The following is a 16,427-nucleotide window of genomic DNA, read 5'->3' on the forward strand; positions in this document are numbered from 1 at the left end:
TTAAACCATCACCTTTTTAAATTTGTGCTCTTTCTCTACACCAATTTTTTTCTGTTCTTTCAATTCTTTTTTTGTTCCCAAGTAACCCGAGTAAAGCCATCTAACTAACGCATTATTAAATGTCAAAGTTGCTTTTGTTTTGTTATAACAAATAAATTTATTTATTATAACAAAATTTTTTAAATTGTTTAAACGAATATTGTTTAGATAATTATACAACTTTCAAATGAGAATATTTGTGTTTTTAACTTTGAAAGGTACACTTGTAGTAAGTTTATCTAAAAAAAGTCTGCAACTGGAAAAAACATGTAGTTTTCTTTTCTTATAAATAAATTAATCTATTATAACAAAACAAAAGCAAGTTTGACATTTATTAATGCAGTAGTTACATGGCTCTACTCGAGTTACTTGGGAACAAAAAAAGAATGAAGAAAATTGCTCCGTGAGAAGGCGAGAAAACGCATTTTTTTTTAACGTATACCGATTTTGAACTTTGAGATTACATTTTCTCCAACCTAGTTTTTGATTGGAATTTTGCTATTTTTGGCAATTTTCACTCGTAATATAGATAGTTGTTATTATAATAATATATGTTATGAGTATTTTAACTATATGAAAATTGATGTGGAGAAAGAGTACAAAAATAAAAAGGTGATAGCTCGAAAACTATGATTCTATTGTTTATTTGCCGTAAGTACCGGTCAACTTTGACTGGATGTATCTCAGGAACCACTTATTACAATTAAACCTTTTTGCTTTTAGAAGAAGCGTTCTGCCTCTTTTTTCCAATACCGTTTTCATGATTTAATTTAATTTATTATTTCCCGAGATATTCTATTTGTTTATAAGCAAAAAAAATGTTTATAACTTTAAAATATTCATGAGGCCCTTTAAATAGTCCAATTTCACTTCTGTAAACTACATTAGATAGGTACAGTGTCTTTTTATACAAAAATCATAGTTATTCTTATGTATCTTAATTATTGTGGTTATTATAGCGACGGTAAATTTTTAATTAATAATTCAATTGTTGCTAAACTGTTCATTCAATGATAAACAATTACTTATCTAAAATTTTAGTTGAGAATTAAAGATTTTGTTGGAAAAACCCGCATTTTCCGGGGAAAATTTTCGTAGAAGTAAATCGGGATAAATCGGGACAAACATGTTTCTATGCACAATTTAATTACGGTAAATTTTTATTTGGGTGTTTTTGGTGTAAAGTTAAAATCTTTGTAGTTATAGAGCAAAAATTGAAAAAAAAAACACGATTTTCGAGCGCCATTTTGTTTATAAAAAAAGTAGCACACCAGCTGCGGACTTTGCATAACTATATTATTAATATATATATGTAGAATCATTAGATTTGATTCCAAGTTTTCCTTGTATTTTGCCAATTAGCCCAGAGTATATTTTATTCATCAAAATACATTGATAGCTAGTCTAGTTAGCCATTTAAAATATTTCTTATCTCCTCAAAACTTTTACCTCTAGTCTCAGGTAATACGACGTACATAACACCGAAGCCAATAAAACAAAAACAACTAAACGTATACATATAATAATGAACTCCTAAATATTTGGCTACTATGGGGTAAGAAAAAGAAATAGCAATTAAACATATATTCCCAATTAACAAAGCTATACTCAACCCCAATGACCTAAGTTCATTTGGCAGTAATTCTGCAGCTAAAATACAAGGAACCGCAGTCAAGCCCAAAGCAAAAGATTCAAGAAAACAAATAATAAAAAATACTGGTAACAGTTTAGTAAAACCATTTAGGTAATAGCCGTTGCGTAGAAAATAAAAATAACTACCCAATCCAAATAGAGCAATACCACATAGGCTAGTTCCCAGTAAAAATAAAAACCTTCTTCCTTTTTTTTCCACAGCAAAGAAAACCACGGCAGTAGAAATTATCTTTATTATTATCACAAGAACGGCTAACTTGTCCCCAGATAAGTTACTGTCAGCCTCATTTAGCAGGGTACCTAAAAATGATAATACTAAATAGTTTGGTGCTATTTTTTGCATTACAAAAACTCCAATCGAAAGCGCCATGGCCTTTCTAACAGCACGGTCTAGAAAAAAACTTTTAAAACTAATTTTTGGCCCGAATTTATTATTCAGTATAAACTGTTCTTTTTCATTATACTCGATTTCTACATCGTACGCTGGTTTGGATCTTCTTAACTTTTTTAGAATAATTAAAGCCTCTTCGCGTCTTCCTTTAAGTGTAACATATATTGGTGATTCTGGAATAAATAGTGAACATAATAGAACTAGAAATGGGGGTAAAGCGCAAAGTAAACAGAATAACCTATAACTTGTGATGGCCCCAATAAGTAATGCGTACAATTGTCCAAATCCATATCCAAATGTCATCATTGTGCCCAAATTTCCTCTGTTGTGGTCTTCAGCTATTTCTGAAACGTATGTTGGAATTACAATATACCCTGCAGCTAAATTAGCTGAAAGTATAGGCAAAATTATCAAGAAAAAATACACTTTATTAGCTACAGATAGCGCTACAAAGGACACCATAACAAAAAAAGATAACCAGATTAATGTTTTTTTTCTCCCAATGAGATCGGGAATTTTTCCTATTAAAAGGACGCCAATGGTTGATCCCAAGGGATACATCATGGTTATTGTTGACATTTCTAAAACAGTGATTGGCGTTTCTAAAGGATTTATTATAGTGTTATTTGACTGTAGCTTTGGCAGAACAGGAGAATTCCATACCAACATAGTCCCAGATGAAGTGAAGAACATACTTGCTAAAAGATAAAATTAATTAATTAAGAAAAAAGAAAATAATATTGAATTTTCTATGCAACTTTTCTGTATTATAAAAAATGTGCATAACAATATTTTTAGAAAAAACTGTGATATCTTATATGCAAAGCAAACTAATTCGTTATGTAGTTTTAAAATTGTTTTTCTACAAACGTGTTAAAAATGCAATTTTTAGCACTCCATACGAGCGTTAAAAATGCTACTTAAAGGCACTAGTGCTTTAATAGTTATTTAACCAACAAGTGTATTAATTAGGTCGATTAACAATTGAGATATTTTAACGCGTGCGCAGAGCGAGCGCGTTAATGTTCGAGATTGATAATCGCCATTTTAATTCACGAGTTCGTTACAAAACTTTTCCGTCGACCGTACTTTTTAGAAATAAAGATATATCCATCTTTCGATTTTTCAAATACACAGAATTTTAAACAATAAAATAAATAATGACATACAATGACAGATAGTACTAACAGCGGCTACTTGATTTTAAATTTTTTAGTGGGAATATAAATAGGTATATATTTGGTTGCATATACCACAGGCCACTGCCAATCACAGAGCGTTTAATTAATTTATGCAAGCAATGTATGTTGTGTTGCCTATAATGAAATCGTTCATTAATAGAAAATCATTCATTAGTAGGGGTCATTAATCAATGATTTTGAGGGTGTTAAAATTTATCATAAATCGACGGTCGACGGAAAAGGTGGTTTAAAAGGTTTTTTAAAATTTAATTTAAACTGTACTGTTGCATTTTTAACACGTTTGTAGAAAAAAAAACTATTAAAATTTGTTAGAATATACAACAATAAAAGTAACATGTTATCTTTTTGTTCAGTTCTTGACATTACATCAGTTTTGATGAAATGTCAAGAAAAATATAAAAAATGGAATGTCAGTCAAGTTCAAGTAAAAGCTTTTGTAGATATTGTCCTGTAATTGAGAATGAATAAATTATAATTGTTGATAAAGACGTTTGTAGAAAAAATATTGTATGATATACGTGTTAAAAAGTACATTTTTAAGGCACTCGTGTGAACTGCAGAATTCGCTTCGCTCATTCTGCCAACTTTTACATGCGTACCTTAAACGTGTACTTTTAACACTTATATCATAAATAACTATTACACACCAAAGAGAAAATATTTTGTAACGGTATATTACTCAATGAGCATGTAATGATGGCTATTGCTTGCCTTCGGCTTGGGTCGCAATAGCCATAAACAAAATTAGTTCACCAATATGCCGCCACTGAATTGGTTGCCTTCTATTAGGGGGCGGTTAATATTGTTACAATACAGTGATGAGTGCGATAGTAGCCGTTTAAATAACGTAAGAGAAACAAAACATAAAACTTTGTGAAATTAAAAGAAATAAAACTAGTAGAGGTAGGAAATTTTTAAAGAAACCTATAAATTTACATTATATTGATAGTTTCCCACCTTTAGACCTATCGGAGGAGTTTGGCAACTACCACTGTGAAAGGAGAATTTTATAAAATTTTATAAGTCTGTCCTATATATCCGTCGAGAAAACAAGGGACTAAATATAGTTCTTCTTTATCTCCTTCTTCTCCTTCTTCTTCTTCTTCTTCTTCTTCTTCTTCTGCTTCTTCTTCTTCTTCTTCTTCACTGGCTTTACAACTCGGGCGAGTCTTCGTCGCATCCTCTATAGACATCCACCTTCTATGATCTTACACTTACATTTACCATTATTGTACCATAATCATAGATAGATCGGCTGTAACTTAATCCTTCCATATATTTCTGGGTCGGCTTACTGATCTTCTACCCTCTGATCTCTCAAAAACACTGTCTTTAACACTCTGTCTTCCTCTGATCTTTCCACATGACCTGCTTATCTTATCCGGTTAGCTTTTATATGTCTGGTGATCTTTTTAGTAACATACAGAGCCAACAACTAACTATAGTTACTGTCTAATCTTCGGGCTCAGTGGAGATCTATTGACTATTATTGAAACACCAAAAGCACTATTATAATTTATTGATAGAGGCTGACATTAGGTTACCTCAAAACCCCAGAGAGACCGTAGCTGTACCGATATGTGTTTCTGGCCAATTGTAGAAGATTGGCTGGAGGGAAAGGAACTTTATATCTGGGTCTACTGGAGAGTATAAAACCTCATCTGTGGAATGGAATTTTAAAGTTGTTTTTACCTCTGTTGTTCGAGCCTGCTATCGTACGTAGTACGTATTTTTTAAAAGAAAATGAATTTTCTGTTGCATATGAGGAATTTTTGCGAGTGATTTTACGGATTCGCAGTCGCTTTCAGAGAATTTTTCGTTCACTATCCACGGTGGTATTTTTTTTGTGGCGTATATTAAGTGAGGTATATGGACATGCCCTGTAATCGATTATTGGCCCTATGTACGTTTTGTATGTATGTGGGAGAGATACTGCTAAAATAAACTCCCAAATAGACCACCGATGAACGTAATTCGAGAGTTTCTCCCTGAAGGGTTACGCTAGCTCATTCGTTTCTGGTGCCATTAGGATGTTTGAAGGCAATCACTTGAGTTTCATTTGGGTTGAGTGTAACTCTAAAGGATGAGGTGAGACTGAAGGATGTCTCAGCGTACCGTATGCAGTGCCCGCAGTATTGAGGGCAGTATCATCGGCAAACAGTAGAATAGACTTGGTCTCATGAATGAAGTAAGGGACGTCATTATTAATTTTTATATACAGAAATATCGTGTTTTGGCGATGCCAAGTCGGAAGTATGAGAGCAAGGTTAATAATAAGAGTATTAAAAAATGACAGTATGTCTACCAAGAAAATATTTACCGTTATAAATATCAATAACAAAAGGCTACTGGAAACAACAGAAATGAAACAATTTCGCAGAATTCTCTGAGAAGATACCATAAAATATAGAAAGTTTCAAAACCATAAGACATCCAATTGAAGTCGAGCAATAACTGAATGTAAAAGGTAACAGAGTGAAATGGACAGGGTTAAAGAGAAAAGAATGATGAGAATCGAGACTTGACCTAGTACAGGGGAAAGCTTTTTGTATAAAAATAAGTATGGAATTGGCATAAAATTCAGTAGGGATAATAAGAAAATGATGAGAATGATGAGAATCGCTAGATAACCTAAGTACAGGGGGAATCTTTTGTATGAAGATAAGTAAGCTTTGTCTTTGCCTAAAATATAGAAGGAATAAAACTAAAACAAACTTAAAAAACCTAACTTGCAGGGACTGAAGATCTCAATAACCATAAGAAGTTCAACTAAACAAAATTGACAAAAGTAATTTTTCTTACCTGCAATAGCAGAAAAATACAAAAAGTAATTATTAACATTGTATGAGTCCATATTAACGTTAAATTTTAATAGGTTGACTGCTACTTTAAGAAACTACCTATACGGCAATAAAAATTGTATGTGTGTAATATGAATAATAAACATATTCTTAATAGCCCAGTAAATGAACGGGAAATATTGCGATACCGTGTAATTTTCAAGGTCCACTCCGAATTGCATGAAAATTTGGATAAAGATTCTACGTACCCTCCACATCAAAGTTAAAATTGTGCCGGTGGTTGCATTTGCTTGGGGGATGACAATCACCCCTTGTCTTGGGTGAAAAAACGCGCGTGTAAAATAAGTGCGGATATGTGTATAAACTGACTAATTATAAACAACTTGCGTTCTATAGATTTTTTTAAGTGAGTTAATACTTTTCGAATTATTTGCAATTAAAAATGTTTATTTTTCGACAAAAAAAAAACACATTTTCAGGCGGTTTTTCGCAAATAACTCAAAAACTGAGTATTTTATCATAAAAAATGTTCTTAGCAAAAATATAGCATAAAAAAGCAAAAAGAGATGTGTATTCGTGATGTATACAGACATTGCAAAATCAAAGTAGTAGCTCATGAAAAAAAGTTCTTATTTGTCAAATTTCAATTCGAATATTTTAACGTGAAATAACCAAAAAATTAAGCACGTTTCGGGAAAACCCATGAAATTTTTTTAATGTGTTTAAAAAAAGCTTTTTTTTTATTTACTTATATAAGTTTCTAGCATCAAAACTAAGCAAGTTAATCTCAAAATAAAGTTGGCCCCTTTTTTTATAAAACTAGCATATTTATAAAAGCAAAATAGTATTTTGAAATACAACAAGTGAGAAAAAAGACATATTTCTCACGAGCGCCGAAGTTTGTTGGCACGAGCCGAGGCCGCAAATCAAGCGAGGGAGAAATACGTCATTTTCTCAAGTGTTGTACACTGTACTTTTTCTATGGATGCGGTTTTGTCAAGAGTTCAAACTTCAAAATTAAATAATTTAGGTGCTATTAGGTATATTATATGCATAAATTGAAGTAAAATACGTATATATTATGTAGGTATTTAATAGTCGTAAAATTTATATACGTTTTTTATTTAAAATTCTAATTTACAGTTATTTTTGAAAAGTTTCTAAAGGTAACTCCTGGTAAGTTTTGCTTCAAGGCATGTTAATTTGACAAAAATAATTGTGTTTGTATTGTGCATGTTACCATGAAAACGGCTATAATATGTATGGAATCCGGCGGAGAACCCGTGAGAAAAAATATTTCTCACTGCAATGGCCGACTTTTCTCACGGTGTGAGAAATTTGTCGTTTTGAATGTATGTAAGTAGTAAGAGAAGTTGCACATTTTATAGCATCCATAGAAAAACTACATTTTTTACTGTTTGAGATTTTTCGTATCACTAATACTTTTTAAGTTATTTTGAAAAAAGGACATTTTTGAAGTTATACTTCTTTAGTCACGAGGGTAAATTTTTACATTCCATGGCGCATGCGCACACCGACAGTATATTAGTCAATTATCGTTATATATGACAGTATATTAATTTAGTAGTTCAAACGTTATACGGGATCGTATTGGGTGTGAAAATCATCTGTCAATAATTGTTGGGGATTATAGATCAACAAATGTTGTGTATATTAGTTTTTATTGTTGTGATGGCAGAAAAAAGCAAGTTTATAATTGTAGCGACATTTTAAATAGTTTTTAAAAGAGACAGGTACGTAATAACTGGAAATGTTTCAGTATCCTAATAAAATTACATAGGTACCTATCCATTTGGAAAATTTAAAATGAACCTATCAAAATAGCATGTAATGCTTTGATTTACATAATTTGATTACCATCAAAATTTTTGTCAATATTCACCTAATATATTTTATTGTTTTCTTACTCTATGTTTTGTTGTATTTTAATATTACAATATTCTACAAAAATCAAAATAATTTGGTTAAATTTAGAACTGTCAAAAGTTTAAACCGTTTAGTTCGTCGATCTTCCCACATGATGTAGGTGTCTCCGTGGGTAAAAGTGTAAGATGAAAGAATTCCAATACTAACTGCGCAAGAATAAGCGGGTTCGAACCCCAATAGAAACTTTTATTTTTTGTTTTGTTTTTATATATTTTATGATTGTAAGTATATTTATTATATATATATTTTTTCCGAAAATACGTATTTAGTTAAAAAATTTTCCGACAATTATTGTTCAGAAATCATTTGTGGCATTTTTCGATGTGTTTGTGTGTGTTTTATTCTTTTATTTTTTTAATTTTTGGTACTGTTTTATTAAAATTTTTTGAAAAGTAGTAAGTATTAAAAGTAGTTTAATATTTAAATAAAATATAAACAAACTGTTTAAAGTGTATTAATTTCAAAAATGTATAAATATTCTCAATTTCTTTGCAACACGAAAATGCAGCAGCTGCATAATACTATGGTCAAATCTGAGAGTGCAGGAAGAGTATACGGGTTTCGGGGGTTGTTTTCCCCTCATCAGTAGTCCCATATCCTCCTCTCTCAGATTCTTCCACGTACGACACTTTGGGCCCTCCCGAATTGCAAAGAATTGATATGGGACAACTGATGAGGGGGAAACAACCCCTGAAACCGGTATAGACTCTTCCTGTACTCTCAGATTTGACTACAGTATTATGCAGCTGCTGCATTTTCGTGTTGCAAAGAAATTGAGAATGTTTATACATTTTTAATTCATTTACTCTTTTGTTTGAGTATTAAGGAATCTTTCTTGTTGGAGCTTGTACCAAGCTGAGCAGATGAGTTATGAATCATTTAAAATTCTCTCATTTTAATTTCCTCGGCATCCTGTATGATTTATAAATTTTGAAAATCTCAGGAGGTGTAACCAAACAAAGTATTCCACCTGTTGTCAATCTGGTGGTATGGAGACGATATTTATTGTCGTTTTCTGTGCTATGCGATTGATAACTTACGTTATATTAATTTCGTTGGAATCATAAAATATAATAGAAGTATAAATTCTTACGTGCGTACAAAGTAAACACACATTCTTTTTTTTTTTTGAAAAATAAGCACTTTGAACCGGTCAATCTTACAGATCGTATAAACAATGCACATACATAATAAAGTAAATGGTAAAGCGGTAACAATTTATTAATCTTCTTTGGAATGCCAAATTGGGGGAGATTTTCATGATTTTTTTACCAAAAAAGGGGCAACAATATTTTGAGCGTAACTCGATTAGTTTTGGTGCTAGAAGCTTATATGTTTGACCCACGATTAGTTTACCGTGAATAATATTTCCAATATTTCCAATATTGCAACTTTCTTAAATAATTCATATTGTCAATTGAAATTGTTAAATTGACGTATATTTCATACCTACTGTCATATTGCAGTATATGAAGAAGAAAAATTATATATTGCTCCACAATATTGATATGAAATGCAATTATTATATAAAGGTAAATTTAATTAATTGTATATTGCTTGCAGTACAGCATTTTATAATAACTCTAATTTTATTTACTTAATACAATTGTTTAGGTTTTAATAACATAACCTGAACCTTACTTTTTCTTCTTATTATTTTTTTGGACTATGACTTTGACAATTATCCAGTAATCAGGACTAATATAATTGGCCAATATAATTAAAAGTGCGAAAAATGTTGCTGAGCGTAGAAACCAGGTGCCGCATTGCCGAACTTGCACGGTCCCAATAGAACGAAAGTTGCTTAGAATTAGTCAGTTTATCTGTTTCCAGACTTATTATAAACGTATGTTTTTTCGCCCCCGAGAAGGAAAGACTTTCACCCCTCAAGTAAAAGCAACAATGGGCACAAGTTCAACTTTGAAGTGGAGGATAAGTAGAACCTAAATCCAAATTTTCATGCAATTCGGAGTTGACCCTGAAAATTTAACTCCAAAACGGTCATTTACTGGGCTATAAATCAATTATACTAGTGAGTATGTTATTATCGCGCGTATTTTTGAATAAAAAAAACTAATTAGTTGATTTGCACAGTAATTAGTCTAGGAGCTACGGCTGTTTCTTGGTCGATCAAAGTCCACGGGGTTTCAGAAAGTATTCATACAAAGATAAAAAAAAACGCCAAACGCGATAAAAATAAGTGGCGCGATCTCGTCCCGATTAGAAGTCCTGCGAAAACGGCGAAACTCCACATGACGTCCATCAAGTTAGCAGAACAAAGTCAGCAGAACACTGTTATTCTTATACCATAATTAAGTGTAAATTAAATACAAATTTAATGTTCCAAGAAAAAATGTATTGCTCTTTTCTTTTAAAAGGTATCGCATGTTCTGCTAACTTGATAATCAAGCTAGCAGAACACTAGTTCAATCATTTATAATTTAATGCGAAATTATTCTCTGAATTAAATGCTAATTTAATGTTCCCAGAAAAAATTTATTGCTCTTCTTCTTTAAAAGTTATCGCATGTTCTGCTAGCTTGATTGTCAATCAAGCTAGCATGCTCTGCTAAGTTAGCAGAACAAAGTCAGCAGAACACTGTTATTCTTATACCATAATTAAGTGTAAATTAAATACAAATTTAATGTTCCAAGAAAAAATGTATTGCTCTTTTCTTTTAAAAGGTATCGCATGTTCTGCTAACTTGATAATCAAGCTAGCAGAACACTAGTTCAATCATTTATAATTTAATGCGAAATTATTCTCTGAATTAAATGCTAATTTAATGTTCCCAGAAAAAATTTATTGCTCTTCTTCTTTAAAAGTTATCGCATGTTCTGCTAACTTGATAATCAAGCTAGCAGAACAGTAGTTCAAAAATTGATAAATCATTTATAATTGAATGCCAAAGTATGCTTTGAATTTATTGCAAAAATGTTCCAAGAAAAAATTTATTGTTCTTCTTCTTTAAAAGTTATCGCATGTTCTGCTAACTTATAATCAAGCTAGCAGAACAGTAGTTCAAAAAATGATATATCATTTATAATTGAATGCCAAAGTATTCTCTTAATTAATTGCTAATTTAATGTTCCAAGAAAAAATTTATTGCTCTTCTTCTTTAAAAGTTATCACTTATAATCAAGCTAGCAGAACACTAGTTCAAAAATTTGATAAATAATTTATAATTGAACGCTAAAGTATTCTCTGAATTAAATGCTAATTTAATGTTCCAAGAAAAAATTTATTGCTCTTCTTTAAAAGTTATCGCATTTTCTGATAACCTGATAATCAAGCTAGCAGAACAGTAGTTCAAAAATTGATAAATTATTTATAATTGAATGCCAAAGAATTCTCTAAATTAATTGCTAATTTAATGTTAAAAGAAAAAATGTATTGCTCTTCTTCTTTAAAAGTTATCGCATGTTCTGCTAACTTTATAATCAAGATAGCAGAACACTAGTTCAAAAATTTGATAAATCATTTATAATTGAATGCCAAAGAATTCTCTGAAATAAATGCTAATTTAATGTTCCAAAAAAAATTTATTGCTCTTCTTTTTTAAAAGTTATCGCATGTTCTGCTAACTTGATAATCAAGCTAGCAGAACACTAGTTCAAAAATTTGATAAATCATTTATAATTAAATGCTAAAGTATTCTCTGAATTAAATACTAATTTAAGGTTCCAAGACAAAATTTATTGCTCTTCTTCTTTAAAAGTTATCCATATTCTCTTTACTGTAGTGCTTTTAATGGACTAACTAAAACCTTTCTGTTCTTACGTGTCTTTTTTTTGATATTTTACTTCTTTGTTTTTTATTTACTTCTCTTTCTGATACTTACTATGTTTTCTATTCTAACATTTGCACTTCTCCTATATAGTTGTGTCCCATTAAGCCTCCTTTATATTCATTGTTCATTTGTTATAACTTTGTATTTCACACGATTCATTTATCTAACAATTGGAATTCCATCGAACCAGATCTTTCTAATTTAGTCTGTGATAATCGGCGGGCTGAAAAGTTAGTAGGCTGACACATAGATGGCGCTACTGGTATTAAATCCATATGATTTTTAGTCAGCCCTAACTTTCAAAAGATGGGATTATAAATTTGACAGCTGTCGAACTATTAGTTTATGAAGCATTTATGAAGCATTAACTAGTATTTTAAGTGAAGCAACTTATGTTAGTTTTAAAAAAATGGATAAAAAGGAATTTCGTACCTTAATAATTGATTGCTTTTTGGCGAAGAAAATACTGTTGAAGCCAAAGCTTGGCTTGATAAACAATATTCAGAGTCTGCACCAGGAAAATCAACCGTTGAGAAATGGTTTGCTTAATTTAAACGAGGCGAAATAAGCACCGACAACGATGCATGCAGTGGACGCCCCAAAGAGGCTGTTACCGATGAAAACATCGAAAAAGTCAACAAAATAATTTTGGATAACCATAAAATGAAGTTGTTTGAGAAAGCTGATACTGTAAAGATATGAAAGGAACGTGATGGATATATTGTGCATGTATATTTGAGTATGCGAAAGCTCTGTGCAAAGTGGGTGCCGCGGGAGCTCACAATCGATCAAAAACAACAACGAATTGGTATTCCTGAGAAGTATTTAAAGCTATTCATTCGCAATAAAACCGACTTTTTGCATCGATATGTTACAATGGATGAAACATGGGTCCATCATTTCACACCAGAGTTCATTCGACAGTCTGCCGAGTGGACAGCACGTGATGAACCGACTCCAAAGCATGGAAAGACGCAACAGTCGGCTGACAAAGTTATGGCATCGGTATTTTGGGATGAGCATGATATAATATTCATCGACTATCTTTAAAAGGAAAAACCATTAATAGCGACTATTACATTGCGTTATTGGAGCGTTTGAAGAACGAAATCGCGTAAAAATGGCCCCATTTGAAGAAAAATAAAGTGATGTTTCATCAAGACAACGCACCGTGTAACAAATTAATGAAAATAATTGCAAAATTTCATACATTGGGCTTCGAATTGCCTCCGCAACCACCGTATTCACCAGATATGGCTCCCGGCGACTACTACCTGTTAGCTGACCTCAATAGAATGCTCGCAGCAAAGAAATTTAGCACCAATGAAGAGTTAATCGCCGAAACTGAGGCTTATTTTGAGGCTAAAGACAAATTGTATAATAAAAATGGTATTGAAAAGTTGTATAACCGTCATAATCGTTGTATCACCCTCAAAGATAACTATATTGAATAATAAAATCAAATTTTATCAAAAAAAATTTGTTTCTATGTTAGCCTACGAACTGTTCAGCCCGCCTTTTATATCATTACACTTCGGTTTATCACACTTACATCTCTGTCTATAATCAGAGACAGACTTGTAGATTATATTAAAGTCGAACCCACTTACTAGAGTACCGGTTATAGGAATATCCCGGTTTATGAAATATAAATTCGAGGTCCCGAAACGTTTCCATTTACCCTTTAATAAATTTATCCGTTTATTGGAACATGGTTTTGTAACGTAATACCACTTTTTAGAATATTTTTTTCAGGTCAACAAATAAATTTTTACGTAGGTACAATTTCCTAAAAAATTTAAATTTGCCTGATATAATGGTTTGTCGGTAAGAGCTTCGAAAACCTGCTGTTTTGTATATTATTACGGTTTGTCAGGTACCTAATAAACACTTTATTACTGTGTTATGAGTAAACGCTCTTTTCCCAGAGAAAATTCAATCGTATGCCGACAAGATCATAAAATAATTTCATTTGTCTACAAATTTCTATAGGTACATTTCCACACACTTGGCTGTTTGTAAAAACAGCATTTTTCTATAAGATTATTTCTGTAGCTGGCGTGAATAAGTGGATAAGTACAAAAAAGTAAACTTTCCAGTATGGGCAAATTAGTGTTTAAACATGTCTCCAAAATCAGGTTTTTCCTTAAATGCTGTTGTTACACGGTTAAAACAATAAAAATACGGTAACTTATATAATATTAAACGTTTGTTAAGATATAAATTATTTTAAGGGTAGTTTCATGACTTACCTACTTATGTACGCACACTTGGTACAAAATACAATGAGATGTCTTGTTATTCACGAGCATGGTTAGAGGTTTTGCAACGAAAAAATAAAGTAATTAAACAAATTAAATGTTTATTAAAAGCAACAAACATATGAAAAATCCTACTCTACGTCTGGATCAATTTCTGTTAGGTCTGGATCTACAGATGTCAAATCGTTTGTAACCAAGTTTACGTAAAAATTGTGAAACACATCATCTATCAGCGGCAAGAGTTTAAGGAGGTCATCCTTTTTTCCTTACTGATTGGTACAACTCCTTCATTGACACATGGCAGGACTGCAGGAATAGACTGTTTTCCTCTTCTTCGTAGATTTACTGTTTGAAATCCTTCATCTCTGTTTAGAGAGTGTTTATATTTCAGAGTTCCGAGTTGTTGTGTATATTGTAACCACTGCGTTGGTTGCCAAAGGAATCTATCGCCAACCTCATTAGTTTTGTTAAGCACGAAAGGTCCTTTACCTTTACCTAGACTATTGAAATCAAGAAAATGTTCTCTCTTCATAACCACTACGTCAAATGGGTTTTTTCTTTTGCATGATCTCACGAGTTGATACCAATCATTTGGGTGATTGATATTAATAGCTGTTTTTTTCTTTGCTCTTTCAATTACGGCATGATCAGAATCACACTCCATGTGTGTATGACCACTAACTAAGAATTTTTGGTTAATTTCCTCCAAATTCGGACACTGCTTCATGACGTAAGTAAATATAAAAGCTACGTGGCTATTTTTATTTTTCCTCCGCATGTGTCTGAGTAAAAAGTAACTTTTTCAATATCGGACGGCAAACTACAAATGTGTCAGTAAATGCAAGAATTAATTTGATTTCCTCCTCTACGGGATACAGATTCGTCCCACATATAACATTTCGCTTCATCAGTAGCTAAATCATGCACTGTGAGGTTAAATGTCCACAACTGTCTGGAATAAAATGATTTATTGGTTGTTAGATAAGGAGTGGGCAAACATTCTTGAAGGTCAAAAGCATAAGTTTTATTTAAGTTATTAGTTTTTGACACACATTTGTCACTTTTTTTGCCATGTATGCCTGTTCCACAAGTATGTGATGATCATCCCTCTCCTGAGTCACTAGAACTTTGGCATCGTCATCTGCTACATTTAATTTCATTTGCAACAAATCACACTTGTAACAAGTGTCTTGTTTGGGTTGCTTAAAAGCCAAGTTCAAGTCATGAAAAGTTTTACTATATAATTTTAGTGAAACTGGGCGATCGTTTAATTCTTTGTACATTTCATACATTTTAGTTATTGTTAAGTCAGGTGACAGAAACTTCTTTGTAGTTCGTTGCCGACAATAATGACTTTCATAATGGGGGTAGGAAATAATGTGCTTTCTCACAACATCTATCTCTTTTTCAGTCTTCTTGCTTGGTGGAGATAACAAACCACGACCATCTCCAGGAATAACACCATACAAAGATGTTTTTTCCTTTTTTACCACCATCTCAATAAAACCTTTTGTTTCCACAAATATTTGGTAACACAATTTTGGCAGCAACGTTGTCGGGTTTGTCCAGTTATGATTTCGTAACTGCAGGCATAGGCACTAGGGTGGAGCGCTGTTATATGGGGAAAAATGAAATAACAATTTTCACAAACGCGGGGTGCGGAATCGATGCTACTGTGGGAAAGGATTCGAACAGTTAATTGTCATTTTTTTATATTTTCACTCTAAAAACTGCCCCAACGTGATTTTAATTTTGAAATTACAAAAAAAAATTTTTTTTGCCTTTTTACATACGCGGGATGCGGTATCAATTCGCTTTTAGGATACGAACCGAAAACTTCAGTAACACTTCTTTCTATTTCTATTAGAATAACTGCCCCGGCGCTACTGAAATTGGTCTATTTTGAATTTGCAGGCCAACCCCCGACCTAACGGTGCAAAGAAACAGTTATAACCTGTCACACGAGTGGACCTTCACTCTCCCACTACAGTTCAATTCTAAATAGGTATTAATTATTCACTATCTATTCAGTACTGCTTCGATAATCGGTTGGTTTAGTACCGTTTTCTGTAGCTTCAAAGCTTAATCGTCAAAGTTTAGTGTTGTGACAAATTTTGTGTGAATTCGTTTACTGTTGTTATAAACAACTATGGCATTACTCCGGAGTGAAGTATCTTGTCCAATATTTGGTTCTGGCAGTGAGCTCCCTAAAAATGTGTTACCTACGTTTAAAGATATAATGAAGTTGTTTATATTCGTATCTCAAAACTATAAAAGACAGTATAAAAACTGTGTGTGGAAAACCAGTGAAATTATGACGGAAAGAGTAGAGGAGATGTGGCG

General features: G+C 32.2%; 1 protein-coding gene across 1 annotated transcript; it reads right to left on the bottom strand.

Annotated features, from left to right (window-relative positions):
• Nucleotides 1-990: 990 nt before the first annotated feature.
• Nucleotides 991-6,179, bottom strand: LOC114331888 (facilitated trehalose transporter Tret1-like). The gene is made up of 2 exons (XM_028281575.2): nucleotides 6,088-6,179; nucleotides 991-2,781 (listed from the first exon to the last, which is right to left on the bottom strand). The coding sequence occupies exons 1-2, from the start codon at nucleotides 6,137-6,139 to the stop codon at nucleotides 1,448-1,450; spliced, it is 1,386 nt and encodes a 461-aa protein (XP_028137376.1). The 5' UTR covers nucleotides 6,140-6,179; the 3' UTR covers nucleotides 991-1,447.
• Between the last annotated feature and the right edge of the window lie 10,248 nt (nucleotides 6,180-16,427).

The sequence above is a fragment of the Diabrotica virgifera genome, chromosome 1 (genome assembly GCF_917563875.1).
Source record: "Diabrotica virgifera virgifera chromosome 1, PGI_DIABVI_V3a".
NCBI lineage: Eukaryota > Metazoa > Arthropoda > Insecta > Coleoptera > Chrysomelidae > Diabrotica > Diabrotica virgifera.

Excerpts from the sequence above, each read along its gene's own strand:
- LOC114331888 (XM_028281575.2), bottom strand. The coding sequence starts at position 6,139 with ATGGACTCATACAATGTTAATAATTACTTTTTGTATTTTTCTGCTATT. Across the intron at positions 2,782-6,087 it reads GTATTTTTCTGCTATTGCAG|CAAGTATGTTCTTCACTTCA; the intron begins GTAAGAAAAATT and ends TTTATCTTTTAG.